Consider the following 18,578-nt stretch of genomic DNA (forward strand, 5'->3'; position numbering starts at 1 on the left):
ACAACGTGAAGGAATTTGGCGCTTTTATTTAAGAAAATATTCCGTGAACAAAGTGCATGGAGAATCAGCGCAAACTTTCTTCGTAAGGACTGCCCTACAGCTGATTTTATTGTTTTTTGTCACCACATCTGAGCTATGTGACGTTTTTTGACGCAATCCCAGCCAGCACGTCAATTTTTGTCTACGTGGATTCACGACATCCGCTGACGTTGAAGCACTGTAAAAAACGATACATTTGCAGACTGGGATATGGCGACTCCCCGAGGCCGTTACATAATATTTGAAGAACTCAAACATTTTGATGACGTCACCGCTCTAGAGGAGTCATCTGAATATCAAAAGGTTTCCTAAAAAACTTGAACAAGTTTTCCGCCGCGGCAACACTTAGAAAAGCCTTGGTCACAAGATCATCCGGGGAACTGAAACACAAAAATATAACTTAAAAGGAACGTAAATATACTATATAGCCTAACAATGAAAACTATTAATATTACAAAAAGTGCTCAATGCCAAGCAAAGCAGAGTGAATTAAATCAAATACTGTAAGTTATAAGTTAGTTATTACTATCTAAACCCTTGACAGCCTGTTTCACCTAAAAGGAGGATCATCAGAAAGTCCTTAAAGGGCGGGAAACCCAAATTCACTTTTTGCGAGTTTTTTGTTTCAGCGTGATGTCATTGTGTACAACATGCGTTTTAGCAAAAAAAAAATCCAAATTTTGTTTCCCTCGTCTCGCTAAGGCCGCTTTTGTTTGATACCCGTTTGCGAGGTCTCGCGCGCATCAAGCTGTGATTCTGTTCGCTGTGACGTCACAAGGTACATATAGTTGTGGCCAAAACTTTAAGACCAGACTTGCAAAAGCATATGGTATGAGGTGGTGACAATGATTGACACTTGGATAAAAACTACAAACCAGTGATTGTTTACAAAGATCCATTTACTTGGTGATTGCACTGCTAGCGCTACTTGTCTAAGTGGCTCCACAATCGTATATTTCTTCTGAGCGATTGAGCCAAGAACAAATTCTTCGTTGTATTTATAATCTAAGATACCTCCTATTCAATGTCATAGTACAACTTTACAAATGGCAACTTACAAAAATAAAAAAAAATGTCTAGGGCGGTGACCATAGGCGTAGCCAGGGGGGGGGCGAAAGGGGCCATGGCCCCCCCCAAATTTTCGAAGTTTGGATTCCGAAGTTGAGCCCTTTGTTGAAAATATAATCAAATTTGTAGAAATTTATAACGTTTTCCAAGACATCTGGCTATTAACACCCCAAGGACTTGTTTTAGACACACAGAAAGACACCAATAAATTTTGCAAATCGTAAATCGCGCAAAATTTACTGGATTTACGTTTCTTTTAACTAATTTGTGGAAGCAATTTCAGAATGGCTTACTCTGTTAGGTTTTTCTGTAGCTGAGTTTTTGGTGTTCTCTAATTTTAGCCGCAGATGTTGCCCGTTCGTGTGTAAGAGCTACCTTTAATAAGTTAATAGCTGTTTATCTGCTAATAAATTTCATACAAATATTACCCTAAAAGTGTTTCCAGAAAGCGCTATAATCCAATATTCAAGTGTAATTTTGCAAAAAATTTTCCGGGGGGGCACGCCCCCGGACCCCCCTAGAAAACGCGTGCCTTCGGCACGCTTTAACTCCCACCAGTTTCATTGCTTCCCCTTGCTCAAGCCACCAGGATACGCTACTGCACATCAGGTGCACATACGTGCATACGCCACTGCACATAAATCAAACACTTTGTCGTTCTCTTCAATTCATCAAATATTTGGCCCCCCCCCCAAATTTTTTTCCTGGCTACGCCACTGGCGGTGACAAAAAAGAGGCAGATGGGATTCTTCCGTGTTAACATCAGGAATGCAAAAGGTTTTTCGCATTCAATCACAAACAAAACAATTAACATCTAATATCAAGGTGTTGATTGGGGTGCATGGTGATACTAATACATTACAAACAAACATTGATGTTACTTCATTAATGATCAGATCTGATGGGATATGTTTGACTTGTTTATCCTTTACTGGAAAAATTGATTTTAGGATACTCCCAAATAGGATATTATGTTTCAAAGTAAACCACAGCACAGAATGTCTCACCTTTTCAAGATTTCTTTGATCGACTTAAAGTAATGGCACAAGTACAACGCACTGACGTAGGAGACCCCAGGGAGGCAACGATAGAAGCCGAACAAGGTCGTCCATCTCGGATCGCTTGAATATTTCAAAACCTTCGAATCGATACGTTCGCCAGCTTTGCTCTTTTTGCTCGCTAATGTGTGTAGAAGTTTTGCAGATTCTTCCTGGGTTGAACCAAATATTGATTTGAGTTAAAGTAACACCGCTTTTTTTCCAGTCATCACTATTTTGTTTTTATCTATCTGTAATCTGTATATACAGCACCGTAGATGAACTGCATAGCCAGCTCGTCTAAATCTCAGTTGCTTTCCATCGAATCAACGCCAGAAGGAGTAGAATCAGTCCAAAAAAGGATAAATATAGGTACTTTACTAGACAAAAATACGATGCCACGCATTCACCTGGTTGTTGCTATAAAGTATTTTTATTCCGGCGTGAGCCAAGGAAACGATGGCGGATACATAGTTGGACGATTGGGCGGCAGATGACTTGGCCCCGATTAATCCTGTAGGTAAAAGATGTTGTAAACGAAATATAACAGACTCAAAAATCCAACGAAAGTATTTTTGCAAGCATGATGTATAGCGAAATTACAAGCAAGGCATACAGGTTTTAATCACACGTCGCTGCCACAGTATATTAAGCAGTAGAATTTTAAATTTACAAATAGTTTCGATATTATTTGATTGAATCTTTGTACTCGGACTAGGATAGCTTAATCTTGGCAGTTTCGCATACTTGTAGAGGCTTTGAATCACTGACGCAGGTCCGGTCACCGAGATTGACAGAGTGAAGCTTCCGATTGTTGAGGTGTTGCCGGGGAATTATTCCATCCATTAGATGACGCTGAATGGAGAGCAGTCCTTAACATGCGTTGCTCAAGCGCACGCCACGAGAGAGTCGAACCAGCGCCTCTTGATCTTGAAGCTTCTTCGCTCCAGAAGTCACGCGCTAACTAACTGAGCTATTTAAAGACCTCCATGAGCTTACGACACTTAGTCTGCACTGAACCTTTATGAAAACAGGTTCGCTTGTCTATCTGTTGGAAGATTGACCAATGAGTACACATCAGATGCAGGGATATCTTAAGAAGGGGATATGAAGGCTTTTATTACGTCTGACAATAGAAGGGCTTTTGTTTATCGTAAATAATCTGTGTTTATCGTAAAATGCCAATTGGCACCAATATTAGTTTAATAAATCTTGTTATGATAACTTGTATTGCGCTATTAGCATCAGACCTGGATAATCACAGCAGGCTCATGGTTGCTTGTTAATTCAACTACCCATATACTTGCTTTACATCTAGCCTACCGCAAAGGCTTTGTTAAAAAACAGCTTACTGGTAACTTTTCTACTGTCTTTGTAAACAAGTATTCTTTAAATATGCTCTACGTAACATTTGCTGACTGTCTTCTGTAGCTCATTGTACCAGCTGCTCTACAAAACTCTCTACGGTTTTAAAAAGAACCACATGTTTAAAGCACTACAAACTACCACCCTGGTAGTGTCATGAGAATAAGGCAATCGCTGCGAGCCTTCGTATCCCCTTCTCTAGATATCCCTGATCAGATGCCATGATTGCCACACGTGAAAGCGTATGTGAAAGCATACGTGAAAGCGTTTTATCCCATTCAGCAACTCAATCTATATTTACATTGATTCAATGTAAAAAAGACTGATTTGCTGGCTGGGTGGACGCTCAAGGCGAAGCAGATAAATAGGCTTTGTTCATATTCTCACTGGTAGCGATGACGTCACACACACTGACAGGGATGACATGACGTCACAAAAAGTAACTGACAACCCAGGTTGATAGAACGTGACTGGCTTGTATCACATTAACAGTAAGTTTTAGCTGTGAATACACATGTATTATTGAAAAAAATATTACTTTAATAGTTTATCATTAAATAGCAAGTTATTTTACAGCACCTCAAAACCATGTAGAACTGTAAAGCTAACATCTATTTAATGTCTTCTGCTCAAATTGCATCTTACCTTTCTTCACCCTATTCTTCTCAACGATGAGATACAAACCTCCGTAACATAAATTTGTTTGTTTTATAAGTGCAGCCAGTTTCTGCTTTTTAGAAATAGTTGCGATGTCTTCAACTGTCCTCCGTATCACAGCGCATCTGTCAAATATGTGGGTGGTGAAATATCGAGGAAATTCTATTCACAAATGTATAGCACTTACAACACCCATCGCCTGCCTACTTCACCTCAGAGCAATAGTGTTATCTACGTATGATAATGATGATGTAAAACTGAGAAAGACGATTGGTGAAGGACATGCTGCAGTGAACTCTTCACTAAAAAGTTTTGACCTTTTGTTTATGTCTGTTCTGTCGTTTTTCAGACAAAATTCAAAGTATCAAAGTTGCTTGAAAGTTGACACCTGCTCAGAGATGCACTACTCGTCTGCACACGTTGAATCAGTGTAAAAATGACGGATATTATTGCCAGGGCTAAACATTTATTCCACGGAATCCAAACCTGCTGCTAACAACGTAGGAACAACATTGCAATGACGCAATTTCAGTGTTGACATTGTGGCATGTTCTTAACTCCTGCACCAGTCGGGTAGCGCCTGCGTTGATTTCCCTGCTGTCCAATATGATGGTCAGCTTCTCTGCAACCAAAAAGGCAAAATGAATACGTGTTGCATAAAGTGGTGAAGTTTTGTAGTTAATCATTGTCAATGAGAATGCGGGTTGGCATACAAAAGGATATACCACACATACTTGTAAGATTGTTCACATTGTCAAAGAGATGAATTTTATCTTTTCAGTTAAACTATTTAAACTTGACAAAGCAAAGTTAAGTCAAAATACACAAGAAAAGTAACAGAGTAAAAGTATCTTTGGTTTTAGAGAAAAAAAACTGAGACTGGTAGAGATCTCACCAATCTTGTGATCTGTTTCACACAATTTGCATCTCAACACATAGCTTCAGGTTAATCGACATAAAACCACGTTAAATCAGAAATGTCGTTACAACGCCAGGTCAAGATGCGATAAAATAGAAACACAAACCTTGCTGGTCTTCAAGTGTGGTGGCAAGGTCAGGAGTTGGTCTGGTAAGTGATACATCTTGGAAGGAAAGTCTAACACATAAATCATGTATCACGCACAGAGCATTTTATGAAGATATGTAGTAAGTGTCTTGTAAAAACGAAACGATTTTCTAATTTTTCTGAGCAATGCTGGGCTCGAAACAGGAACAGAAATGAGATTAAGCAGCAACATGACAAAAATTATTGCCAACACTGGCAAACGCTAACGACATAGATGATGGTTGCTGTACAAGGCAAGCACATGTCCTGTAGTCAAGGTAGATCTATCATGAGATTTTGAGACGAGAGATCATTCTACTTTTGCCTTCCCTATAAATAAAGATGGTAGTACCACAGCGGTTTAGTCATACAAAAAAATAGGTGTAGTGAAAGTAACCAACCACACAGCACCAAGCAACATTCTTCCTAGGTACTAACACAAGGCTGAGTACAATCTAGCACTATGCACTGTATAGTGTATAGGCATTGGCAACCATGCTGGTGTAGCAGCCACAATGCCGCAACACACATATGGCATCACATTTAAAGAACATGAAGATACGATCTTCTTTTACCTTTTATTAATTATTTGCTGAGGTGTCGGCTTGACAGGGGATGGAGCTGTGTGTGATGACGTGAACTTCGCTGTAAGCATGAAACGAAATATTGACTGAATGAATTAAGTCTGATAGTGCTGCGTCACCATAGGAAGCAATATAGCAGTATTGCAAAATACGTTCGTGTCATTTCTATCGAAAGATAGTTTCCAAAAATGACACATTTGCAGCATTTTTCACAACTCAAAATAATACAAGCTAAGCTTTGAAAGCGCTTTTCAAGCAGAAAAGACTCAACAAATTTTGCAAAAAAAATGCAACATAATCAGCATTAGAATCGAAAGAGTCTAATAATGGACGATGGACAGTGGAGAGAAGAAACAACTGTTTGCGATTTGCTATTAGAGACAACAGTTAGAGACAACGACAAATTAGAGACAACTGTTGCAACCAAAAGTACAGCACAACATCTTGAATCGACAGCCAGGAAATGAGAAATTAGTTTATGCTTCTACGCTGAGTCGATGCTGCGAGTAAGCACTAGACACAGGAATGAAACAACATACCGTGATTTTCAGCAGAAACATTCAAGGAAGTGCTTCTCCGCAATTTCTAAACAAAAAATGCTGAATTAATGTTGATTAAAATACAAAATGTTCGACTAACTTAATACCTGAGAAAGCAAATAAATTTCCCAGTTCAACAAATTACAAAACTTCACAAAACTCGCTGAATGTTTCAAAATAGAGAGAATACTTCACAAATTGAGAAAAAAAGAAGAAAATTACTTTAATAACCTTCACTCAAGTCTGGAGAATGTTAATGAAACGGTCAATCAAAGTCGTACTTGACCAATCAGCAAAGTTGCAATATTTGCAGCGTTATAACGTTACCAGACGTTCTACAAAATTTATCTCTTTCAAAGCGCATTTAACGAGTATCGTGTTTATCTTTCAGGTCTAGCAGTGAGTCAGAAAAACGTTATATTAAACAATATATTCAATTATTCATAGACAAGTTACAGCCTGCACAACTGGACCGGTCATACATTTATAAACAGAACACGCCACTGACCAGTCTATCCCGTAGCTCCTGCTGTCTGATCTTCGATTTTCTTAATCTTTCCATCCTTGCCACGGAAGCTGCAGACGGAGAGGTTGACGTGGTTGCTGATGAATCTACAATTTAAAAGTTGCTTAGTCATCATCCTTACCTTTGCTGAGTCATCAAGCTTGATAAACTATACACTGTCGTCTGAGCATAGAAAATCCAGGCCTTAAAACTCGTGTTTTTTTCCGGCAGCCATCGTGGCCTACCGAGAGCTCCTTCTCGGCGGACAAATCTGCGCGCCTGGAGGCCAAAATACAATAACGATAGCACAAGTAAATAGAATTAAACTTGCAACAGTGTTACAATGATCACTTAGTGTTGTTGAAGTCGGGGCGACGTCCTGCTATAGAATCGTTGTACCACGCAATAACTGCTTTATCGGGATTGTAATCCGGTATTGCAGGACCATCTGACGACATTACATTGTTGCAACTACTCGCAGCTCAGAAGATTGTTTCAACTGCATTAAACCGCCTTTCATAAAACCTGACCATTTATTCCGTTATGATGCTGGCTTTTTTTTGCTGAGACTTTTCGGTCATTTGTCTGAAATGACTTTTTTTATTTATTTCGGTCATTTTTTCTGATGAAAATAGTCCTTTAAAGTATAGCTGATACAAACCAAAATTTGCACTTCCTGACTAGCTACAACATTAAGTTTCGCTGAGAAACGTTGTCGTGTTTTATCTGAGAAAAGTTTGAACAGACAAACGTTTCTTCAACGTTCATCAGCGAAACTCAACCTTGCAACACCCGGCCGCAGACATCTTTTATTGCACCGAATTGACTATATATTTTTTCGGACATTTTGACCGAATTGACTGCATTTTTTCGGACATTTTGCTAAAAAATCGGTCAATGACCGATAAATGACCGAAAAAAACAGTTATGATGTCACCATTGAAGGTGTGAAGTCACTAACCCACAGCGGAACATTTCTCAACTATGAAGACACGTGTTTTCCCCTCCGATTTCAACTAACCTAGTTCTCCTTTTTAACAACGATTCAATGTCCGACAACATTGAATCGATATAAAAACAACAACATTGCCAGCCTATGTAAATTATCACTTCGGATTAACACTTTGTTAAAATAAACGTCGGGAATTGCAAACAAGACTTACAGCGCTGGTGATCGCAGCTGGATGTATTCCATTTACAATATATAGGCCTACAATAGCAAATGTTCCCGCGCAATACAATAATGGTGATTATGAGGCGCTGACCTAATTCTGCGTCACTCTTTGATACTACATATTTTCGACATTTAATCCACGATCATTCTAATGCGAAATTAAATAATTGGCTAGAAGAAACCGGCGGCCAAACTTGGCCGACTGAGGAGGTAGCACCGGCGGTCATTTAAGCACTACTTAGCGGCCATGGCCGCGGGTTGCTTTAAGGCTTGAAATCTTTGGTAAAATAAAGACTGAGTTTTATTTCTTACGTGTTTCAGACTCTTGGAGCGTCTTTGCAACATTTATTGATGATGATTGAGGAGTTTTCGAAGTAGAAGGTTTTGCACGTTCACAATCCTCGCTCATTTGCACCACAGCGATGCAATCTTTGCACATCCAACCCTTCGTTGTAAGCACACCTCCGCAGAGCTCACACAAGCGTGCAGGAGACGGGGGTGCATCCGACTTCTCAGGAGCAGGAGGATGCTGATCCCCACAGGCTCGACAGGATCCCTCTGAAGGTGAATTCATCAAAGTACAACGTTGACAACGCCATTCAAGATTTGAGGCAGCTGAGGAAAGCAAAGTTTGTCTTAGACTTGTCTTTTTTTTTATTGTATCCTGGCTTACGTCCGGTGGTTGAAGATTTAGAATAGATCAAGTGGACGAGAAGGTAAGAATATCAATATTTGTGTCAACCTTCAAGCATGCCTTTTGGTGTCTTGCAAAAGACACATTCACATCCACATGCTCATGAGCGGTGTCGAACCGCTGCTCTTTTGAGTACCTTGCCAGGGCTCTTATAACCTTTGTAGAGACTTGTTATAAAAATCAATGACAAAAAACAATCCAACACCAACACGAAACTAAGCGTTTCAACTGCATGATGGAAGAGCTTCATCCAGGCTCTAGAATAGAGGTTGCGTGGTCCAGTGGTGAAAGCGTTGGTAGGACGTCCAAAAGGACGCCGGTTTGACACCATTGAATGGCATGTGCATGTATCTTGGCTAAACGTTTAATGACATGTTGGAAGGTGGATTCCATGCTTGGCGTCATGGTTTCCTCGTCCACTTTAATAATCTAAGTCTTCAACTGGGCATTAGCTTAGATACGACATAAACAAAGGTTAATTGGTGATATTCAGCCAACTGTCGCAGTTCTTCCAGGCTGTGCTCTGTGAGGGATCGAACCCGTCGCATGACAGTTTGCGTTGGTCTTCCTTTGTTGCGTTTGCCTTTGATCAGTTTTTGAGTTACAACTTTATTCAGTGTATTGAGTAATACTGGACTTTTTAACGATGTAGTCAAGTCTAGAGTACCTGTTTCGGCGTCGGTGTCAAAGGATTCTTCGCACATTATTATTCGCTTCCTGCCAGTTTTCTTCTTTTTGTTTTGAGCGTCAAACTTTCTTGACGCAGGAACTTGGTATTTCCTCTGAAAATGAACAAAGCAATCGTTGTGGTATATAAATCCTTAACAAACCCTTTAGATGGAATGGTTCAGCATCACGCTAAACTCATTCAGTCAACTGAATTCTGTTCAGTTCTAGCAAGGTAGTATGTGGTCTACATACGGATTTCTTGGGAGTCTTAAAAACCTGTCCATATAAGAAATAAGCATAGTGTGCAATAAATTTCTCACTTGTTTGTGTACTTATTTGTTTGACGTTTCTCGGCAGTCGACTGTAGCAAGAATAGACAGCGATAGACACGAGTTTCCCCCATGAGGTTGGAGTCATCAGTATCGCACCACTAATTCATGCCACAAAGCTTCATAGTTTGCCATAATTTGAAAGAAAAATCGCTGCCTTACTATTTCCTTGGCTATGGATTGGACATAAACACCAAATCCCTTTTTCAGTGATAAAAACTAATCAGTTTGCTTTCTTCGGCCACCGCATTGCTCCTCTACCTGACCGCGTGTCTTTGGCCTCCTTAACTCATCGTCAGCATCCGCATCTTCCAGAAGAGTGATTTCTCCAAGATCAGGGACTTCATCACATTCATCGCTACCCACACAGAAGCTGTCCTCGAGATAGTCGGACACATCCTTATCTGGAACCTGTTGAAATGACAATTTCAGTTTGTTTTTTTTTATCTAGCTTTACGCCCGGTGGTTAAAGATTGAGATTAAGTGGACGAGAAGGCAAGAAAGCCAATTTTCGAGTCAACTTTCAGACATGCTGTTAAGGGTCCTGCCAAATACATAACCACATGCTCTTGAGCGGTGTCGAACCGGTATCCTTTCGAATGTCGCACCAGGGTTCTCACCACTAAGCTATGCAGCCGACAACAATTGGCCGGGTCTGTTTGAACTAATGAAAGTCATGAAAAAAATTAATGAAAGTCATGACGATTTATATCACGCTGGTTGATTTTATGCATGGCAATCTTTCCCCGTCGTTTGAGCCTCTGTGACTTTCTTTACCACTCCAGGGTAATACAAATTCCCATACAAACTCATTGTAAGCACACTCAACGAAACAAGCAAGTGAAAGAAAACATGCAACAGCGAAGCATGCATTCAAAGGAAACTATTTTCTTCGAACCTGCGAGAAAACGTCCAAATCATTCGCAGCGTTGTAGACGAGTTTGTAACGGCCCGCCAAGGCTTTTGACGAGGGCCGATGATGGTGGTCAACGTGTGGACTTTGTACTGACCGGAGATACATCGCATGCTCGTCTGGTAACTTTCCTGGTCAAGTAAAGTAAAAAAAATCATAATTAATCAAATAAAATTGACTTTAAAAAGACAAACAGCAATCAACAGAAGCGTGAAATATAAAACAACACGAATTAATTTTAATGTCACTTGATTGGTCATGGTCGGTATTATTGAAATCGATCAAGCAACCATAAATAATGGGTCCATGATCTCACATTAGGGGATGCGAAGCTACATATCTCAAGCGCCGATTCGACACCGCTCATGTGCATACGACCGTGTCTTTGGCAGGACGCCTACTGACATGCCTGTCAGTGTGAGTGGACACGGAGATTGGCATGTTTGAATTCCCGTCCACTCAATCTAAATTTTCAACTACTAGGCCTAAAGACGGATACTCAAAAACTGATAATAAACAACGTAAAACGAACATCAATAAACGTTTATACCGTCATGATTATGAAGCTGAGTCAATTGTGTTGCATCATTCATGAAGTCCATCATCTCTTCATCCATAACATCATCCGCTGTATCTTCATCCGAAGACACTTTTTCATCCAAACTCACTTCGGCTTCATCACAAATAAACATTTTCTTCCCATCTTTTGGCGGCGGAGGTCTTGATCTCTGAAAGATACAGTTTACTTAAAAACTGTGAAGATACAAGCAGATAGAAAGCATTTTGTGTTTTTACTTTGATATTATCATTCATCGTACCTTGTCAACAACTGCCTGCGAACAACATTCAATCAACAACTGCCTGCGAACTGTCACAGGTTGCCTCCGCCCAACTCCAACTGACTGTTTGCCTGTCCTTGCAAGCATTGAGCCAGCTGCACTACGGCGCCAACGTGCTGTTCTTTCCCTGAGCCGTAAAGCCCTAAACCCTGGCCATCCGCTACACACAACCACGCTGAGATATCCACCAAAGCAGCGGCTAAAATCAAGAAAGCCATTTGTACGCGCTGCACAAGACCTTCTGGCAGCCTCTGGTGGAAGCCCTAGCAAACAGTGGTGCCACGCGGCATGGTGTGAACAATGGTCAAGCAGCACGTCCCCACTTCGCCAAGTATTCAGATCCCCGTCCGAAAACCAGCTGGGACATGGCCTCTCTAGACTTGCCTCATCAAGGCGTAACCGTTTGCTCACTGGTGTTGGACGCTATGGTGCAGACATGTTACGCTGGGGCTTGGCAGGGAGTGCTGCTTGTGAGTGTGGCGAAATGCAGACGGCAGCCCACATTATCAAGGATTGCCGGCTATACAGACCACCCCATGGTATGGAAGGCCTAATTTCCATCGATGACGACACCAGGCAGTGGCTACTGGCTAACCAACGGATGCCCTGACATATAGCGACAACACGAGAGAAGAGAAGAGGATCGTACCTTGTAAGTTAATTTCTTTGCTGACTTGGGAGCAACGATTAAGTCATCGGATTGGAATTGATCTGAGGTGGTATCATCGGCGAGAAGTAACTGCTTGGGTGTGCTATGACTTGCTGCGTCACCGAAACGAACTTGATCAACAGACATCGAATCCGACGTGGGTTGTCGGGATTTTGAAATCTTCTTTGAGCGTTTGGATTGCAGAGTCAGAACCGGACTTTTGTCATCATCAAGACTGTAGCTTGGTGATGAAGAGGACGTTTCATTCTTCTTCTTTTTAAATGGAGTTGGGATACAAGGATCGGAATCATCATCGGATGAGGCAATTGCAAGTTTTCGAGAACGTTTTTGAAAAATTAACTGAGAAGAAGTTTCATCGCTTTCAGAAAGAGCTGAAAGTTTCATACAAAACAGTTCGTTACAATAATAGTACACAAGTGTTACGATTGTTATGTTACGATTGCACTTATAAGCCCAGAATAAACACATTACTAAACGATATATGTGGTCAGTGGTCTTTCAGGCTTATTTCGCATGATATTGATAGGGGATTTTGAATAAAATTAAAAGAAACTCTTCTTTTAAAGAAACAAAACGTGCAAAAACGATTTATTTATTTAAGATCTTTTGTACTTACGATTCTGATTACTGTATGTAGTAAAGCGGAGTAGCAGCCAAGTTATAAACTACATTTTCATAATTAGCTTTAAATTCGACACAAATATGGTCAAACCTGGAGAGCAACCTACTGCAGGTAATTCATTACCTAAGCCTGACTGTGCTACTCCATTCACTAAATCAGTGCTTCTTTACATTGATTCCACGTCTTCAGACGATACATGAATGTAAAAAAGACTGTCCCAGTAGCTGGAATATTACAGATGCGTAGTTAAGTCTAGTAATACCTTTAATATCTTTTATACATGACTTCCTCCTCTTCATGAATGGATCCACAATTTGGAAATCATCCTCGTCATCATCAGAGATCTTTGACGGAGAATGTTCAGTCTTTGTTGGCACTTTCAAACATTTCAAGCTTTCCGATTTCAATTTGAATTCCATTTTCGGAGCTGCTTCCTCATCAACAAGAGGAGACACAGGGACGGTGATTCCTCGTCGGTTGGTCTTTGTGGAGTGATATAATTTTATCTGAGGCACCACTTTGGCACAAGGCACACTGTGCTCGTTGGCAGAAGTCAAGTCGGCAAATAATTTACGATTTTCACTTCTTTTTGTTTGACTCAAACCAAAACTGGTCAGTGATGAGGGGCTGAGCGCGGCAAACGTACGGGAAACACTTAATGGAGCAGCGTCTGTATCTTTATGTAGAGATTTTTCCATCATCACCTCCTTAGAATAGAAATTTGAATATTTTTTGGTGGAATAAGTGTTTTCAGATGGGGAATGAGTCATATGGGAAGTTGAAGACTTTTTCTTAGAGGATAATTTTTCAGGAGTTGAAAGAACATGAGCAGTGATGCCAGCAGCCACTTTAACTTCATTTTCTTTGGGCAACTTTCTGTCAATGTTACCCTGTTCACTAAAACCTAAATCAAAATCTAAGTCAAATTGTGGTGCGAACATGTCGGCCGAGACATCAAAAGAGTCCTCGAATGGTTCGTCAAAGCATGTTATGCTTTTGTTCGTAATCTGTCTTGTGCTGCCAATTTTCCTTATGTTATCTCCACCGTGGTGTTCACTGGCAAGATGTACATCAGGATCTGACAACACAGGCTTGTTAGGCAAAGTGTTGAAAGGCTGGTTGCTCAAACCACATTCTTGCCTAGGCGACATTTCACCTTTCTTTCGACTTTCAAAGGCGCTTTCATTATTTTTAGGGTCTTTATTTTCTTTCGATTGGTCAGGGGAATTAGAGAAAACTGAGGTTTCAAACACGTTTGATTTGTTTAAAAATGCGGCAGTGCCATTGGAATGCATGTCGTCTACGTCGGATATATTGCACTTAGTCTGCACTTCTTCGTCAGAGTCCCACAATTTGAAGCATGTCCGTTTGGCGCGATTTTCTTCAACAACTGAAGTGCGGCCATCTTCAAACAAGTCAAAAGCAAACGAATCAACGCCTGCGGATGTCACAACAGCTTGATTTAACCTGACGTCACACATACTTTTGCTAACTTTCGAGCCTTTGTAACTTTCCTCAGAAGTGCTTGGTGAAAGGGCAGAAATGTTGGCAGCAATCGATAAAGAATTGTCAGCTAAAAACTTCAAAGAAAAAGATTTCTTTAACATGTCCCTCCCTTCAGAACGTTTCTTGTGATCATCATCTATCGACAACGCCTCAGTACATTTATCATCTGGCCCAATACTTCCTTCATATGAAGTGTGCTTCGTATAGGTATCAGGAGGAATGGCACTGAATACTGAATCTTCATTCTTACGAGTTGAATTAAAATCAACTTTCACCTCTTTTTCATGTGCTTGCAGAGGCTTTGAGGCAGTGTTATGCATTACGGTGTTATATGATGGAAGATACGAGTTATCTGTCATCACAAAATCATCATCATCTGAAAAAACAACAATCTCTTTCTTTTTTGCATTTTTAGAAATTTTTCCTTTCTTGTCAGAGTTGCCATCTATTTTATCAAAAATCCTATCAGTCTTGAGTAACTTATTCGACTGACAAGTTCCACTGGTGGTTGCAATATTGTTACTTGTGCCAGTTGGGATCGCGTTCTCGCAGTGGAAAGAATATTCATTGGTTTCTTTAGCCATTTCGTTTAGCTGCAATATCTGAAGAAAGAATTTGTGAAGAAAGTAAATTTGAAGTTCCCACTATACACGGTGGTTACTATCCCGTACGATAAAATGCATCTTCTGATTAATTCGAGCCGAGCATCATTTTAAAGTGATGCTCGTTAAAATGTCACAAAAAGTTTCCTTATAACGTTTAGTAAAATGTTTTCTAACAGAATATCTATAAATTTTAGATCGCTTTTAAACACGTATCGCTAGATGAAGAATATTAAGGCCGTCATGGGCCGTCGGAAACAAAAATTGAAATTGAGAAAATTCACAGCACTGCCCTCAATGCGAAGGGATTATATTCAGGAAATCGCATCGGGAAACACAAAATGGTGAAGACTAAAATGCATTTTTGTTATTAGCAAAGTTGGACATGAACCTCGGTCAACATCTTGCTTCTTGTTGAGTGACCGACGTATTTCGTACGCTGTGATCTGGATTGCCATGGTAACCACTCAGATAACGACAGCGAAGATGACGATCTCTCGAACACTGTACCCCACAACTGAAAAAAGCATAAAAAATCATGTGAGGGGTCATTGCTATGGGACTCGTGTTGCCAAACTTCCTTATAGTGGGTATTGAAAATCTGAACTTGGAAAAGTTGACAATCAATAAAAACAGAGTACAGTAAATTTATGCCCGTTAAAAATGGAGTGATAATAACAGCAGGATATGAATCGCCAGCTCAATATAGCTGTTCACCTCTTTTTCCAGAAACAAACAGCGACCGCTTCTGATTGGACGAACCGACTTCAGTTTCTTAGTTTCTTCATTGGAAAGCATCAAGTTACTTTTCCATTTTCCTTTTTCCTCCGGATTCAAAAACACTGATTTGGCGCCTAAACAATGATGAAGATGCATAAAAATGTTTTAAACTTGTATTGCTCAACAACTTAGCGACGATTCACGTTTCAAAATGCAGTGATTGAACTTCAAAAGTTTTGAAATAAAATTGTTCTCTTCTTCTGCGCTGAAGTCCAATTGTAGTGAAACTGTCCAGTGTTTCAACCATTCTGCTGCTAAATTGACGCTTCTCTTGAAATTCAGTCATATATGGTATTGAACTACACTAATTCACCAGCTATTTGCTCAATATCGCACAGAAAACAGGCATCATAGGAAGTCCATATGCAAAAATAGTCCGGCATCTATTGAACATCAAATAAATAGAAATGTAAAAACGTCACTCACACTTTCGTAACATGTCTGATACGTCGACTGTTGATACTTTGCGTTGTTTCGGGTTTGGTTTTGCCTTTTTCTTTTCACAGCTGGTCTTTTCTGGCACGGTGATGAACATCTTGTGGCATTGGGGTTTCAATCCACTGGGAACCATGCTTGGGTTGTGAGGATAATATTGCAATGTCCTTCCTGCACCAGCTATAGCTTTGTGGATGCTGCGTCGGCTAGCGAGGCTGGAATTGTAATCCTGACACAAAACAGCGTAATTAAAAAGGAGTAGCAAAACCATAAAAAAATATCGTTAAAATCCATCGATAATAATTGAAATGCTTTTACTTTTTTGATGCCATAGTCCGTAAAATGTGATTCTATTGCTTTTCGACAGGTGTTTTTATATTTATATTATAAGGTATTCGTTAATTTTACACCATAAATGTTAGGATAACATCGTCTGCCTACCCTCTCTTCTTTTCCTTCGGTAACCAGCATCACGATTCTTCCATTCCTCTTCCTTCCAGTTCTCCCCATCCTTTGCACGAGCCGGATCGGACTTTTGTGGGAGTCAAAGCAAATGATAAGATCAACATCACCAATGTCCAGGCCCTCTTCACCAACGCAAGTGGACACAAGTGTATTGTAGTCGCCACTCCGAAACTTCTCAACAACCTACAAGCATCCCAATCAGCAAATCAGTCGTTTTTACAAAAATGATTCAACATCTGTCAAAAACGTTAAATCAATGTAAAAAACGACTGATTTGCTGTTTGGGATTGGAAGTGTAACGATGAAACCCCTAATTCTACATCGTATCAACATCATTGCACATTTGTTAGCAGTTGATGATTCATATCTTTTTCCTTATACAGTCTGTAAGTAGTTACTTTTGTAAGAATAACAGGTGAGGTTAAGATAGTTAACATTGCTAGAATTTGATACTTTTGTGAAGGAATGCTCGTCCAGCAGATGAGGACGCACACAGGAGACATGAGTTCAAATCTCCAACATTGGGTTGGATACAATCCAACAGTGTTCTCGACCATGAACTGTTCGTACTGCATTTTCATAACTTAATTTTGTCCATTTAGTATTGCGTATAGCTACTTCAATTTACATTTTGATTTTATCATTTTATACATTACAAATAACATTTTGAATGCGTAATTATTACCGCTTCAGTCTCAACTCAATATCTTACCATCAATTGGTCTTTCTGAGTAAATCTTCGGTTGTTTTTCGAGCCGGCTTTTTCTTCGTCGTTCGGGTTAGTCGATGGAGCGTGACCAACAAATTGCATGGGCCTCACTAGAGGGCGATGGTTCTGAAGGAGTTCAGTGATCTCCCGAACAATATCGCGATATTGACAGAATATCATAACCCGCGTTTCATTGTGCTTGCTACCTAATGACAAGAAACGTAAGTTGCCTTTAAATGGATCCTTGCGGAATACCACGATCTTTTAGCAACGCAAACAATACTAATAGCGAACTTTTTAGCCATTCTGATATTAAATTCGATAAGAACACTAAATGTACAAGCTTACTAAACTGGCTGTTCATTTCTTAAAAGGTCAGAGCAATCGTTGTAGGAAATTGTTACAAGTTTGTGAATTCGAATACTTTTGTTAGTAACTAATGATTTTCTTCTATTTTATATTTTTGCGTGATATTTCAAAAAGATACACATTGATCGACTTTGAAAGAAACCCATTGATGTAAGCGATATATTTCTTGATGATCTTCTGTTGAGATACAAGTGTTTGAAATGTGGACGGGAAGGCAAGGAAGCTAATTTTTGTGTCAACCCTGAGACATGGCTTTAAGTGTCCTGCCAAACAAGCCACATGCTCTGGAAAGATGCCAAACTGGCGCCTTAGGAGCGTCACCCAAGGGCTCTAACTACTCGACTATGCAGCCGATACCACGTTGAGTATCCATTTGTGCACTTTCAACACTCTTTGTAGATAATAATGTAAGGAATCTTTGAAATATTACAGAAGTCTCTGTAAGATTAAAGGAATAAGTTTGTGTAGGTGTGAAGTGCTAAAAAACGCATTGGCGCTTTAGCTGGAAATAGTTGTGAGCAATAACACTAACAAACCTCCAGGGGTATTTTGGAAGTGCTGCAAAACAATGTCTTCTAATCTTTTCATCTTCGGGTGGCTGTAAACGTACGCTCTTTCCAGGTCTCCTTTCTGTGAAAAATTGAGAATTGCGTCATGTTCTAGAACTGTGTGTTGCGAAATAATCATGTGACTGCTTACTTGTCAATGATTGGTTAAATCAAACGTACCAAACTGGAGCGTAAGCTGCCTCGTTTTAAAATACGGATGTCATAAATTTACATACATCTTTCTGCCAAAGCGTAGAGATGGCAGAAAAATCTGCCAAAGTTTATTCTGGACTATTTTTTTTTTAAATGCCTCTTCTATCAAAAAAATTATGAATATGCCCACTGCAACCACAACATCTTTTGATGAGTTACGGTGAAATAGTCAAGCTAATGTATTGCAATAAATCTATAACCA

At 39.9% G+C, this 18,578-nt stretch overlaps 1 protein-coding gene across 1 annotated transcript in view; it reads right to left on the reverse strand.

The window, feature by feature from the left end:
• Window positions 1-6: 6 nt before the first annotated feature.
• The window catches only part of LOC145767411 (Fanconi anemia group M protein-like), a 28,680-nt gene continuing 10,108 nt past the window's right edge, over window positions 7-18,578 (reverse strand). The window contains exons 9-30 of the mRNA XM_082579231.1: window positions 18,152-18,245; window positions 17,250-17,476; window positions 16,514-16,720; window positions 16,064-16,301; window positions 15,575-15,711; window positions 15,249-15,374; window positions 13,012-14,857; window positions 12,107-12,498; window positions 11,169-11,346; window positions 10,604-10,749; window positions 9,967-10,116; window positions 9,375-9,489; window positions 8,326-8,628; window positions 6,843-6,946; window positions 6,335-6,380; window positions 5,787-5,856; window positions 5,192-5,262; window positions 4,653-4,788; window positions 4,155-4,291; window positions 2,555-2,658; window positions 2,115-2,317; window positions 7-419 (exon numbers count right to left, since the gene is read on the reverse strand). Of these exons, the coding sequence (XP_082435357.1) occupies window positions 308-419; window positions 2,115-2,317; window positions 2,555-2,658; window positions 4,155-4,291; window positions 4,653-4,788; window positions 5,192-5,262; window positions 5,787-5,856; window positions 6,335-6,380; window positions 6,843-6,946; window positions 8,326-8,628; window positions 9,375-9,489; window positions 9,967-10,116; window positions 10,604-10,749; window positions 11,169-11,346; window positions 12,107-12,498; window positions 13,012-14,857; window positions 15,249-15,374; window positions 15,575-15,711; window positions 16,064-16,301; window positions 16,514-16,720; window positions 17,250-17,476; window positions 18,152-18,245 (5,142 nt within the window). The 3' untranslated portion in view covers window positions 7-307. The remainder of the gene's footprint in view (window positions 420-2,114; window positions 2,318-2,554; window positions 2,659-4,154; window positions 4,292-4,652; window positions 4,789-5,191; window positions 5,263-5,786; window positions 5,857-6,334; window positions 6,381-6,842; window positions 6,947-8,325; window positions 8,629-9,374; window positions 9,490-9,966; window positions 10,117-10,603; window positions 10,750-11,168; window positions 11,347-12,106; window positions 12,499-13,011; window positions 14,858-15,248; window positions 15,375-15,574; window positions 15,712-16,063; window positions 16,302-16,513; window positions 16,721-17,249; window positions 17,477-18,151; window positions 18,246-18,578) is intronic.

Source organism: Aplidium turbinatum, chromosome 1 (genome assembly GCF_918807975.1).
Source record: "Aplidium turbinatum chromosome 1, kaAplTurb1.1, whole genome shotgun sequence".
Classification (NCBI taxonomy): domain Eukaryota; kingdom Metazoa; phylum Chordata; class Ascidiacea; order Aplousobranchia; family Polyclinidae; genus Aplidium; species Aplidium turbinatum.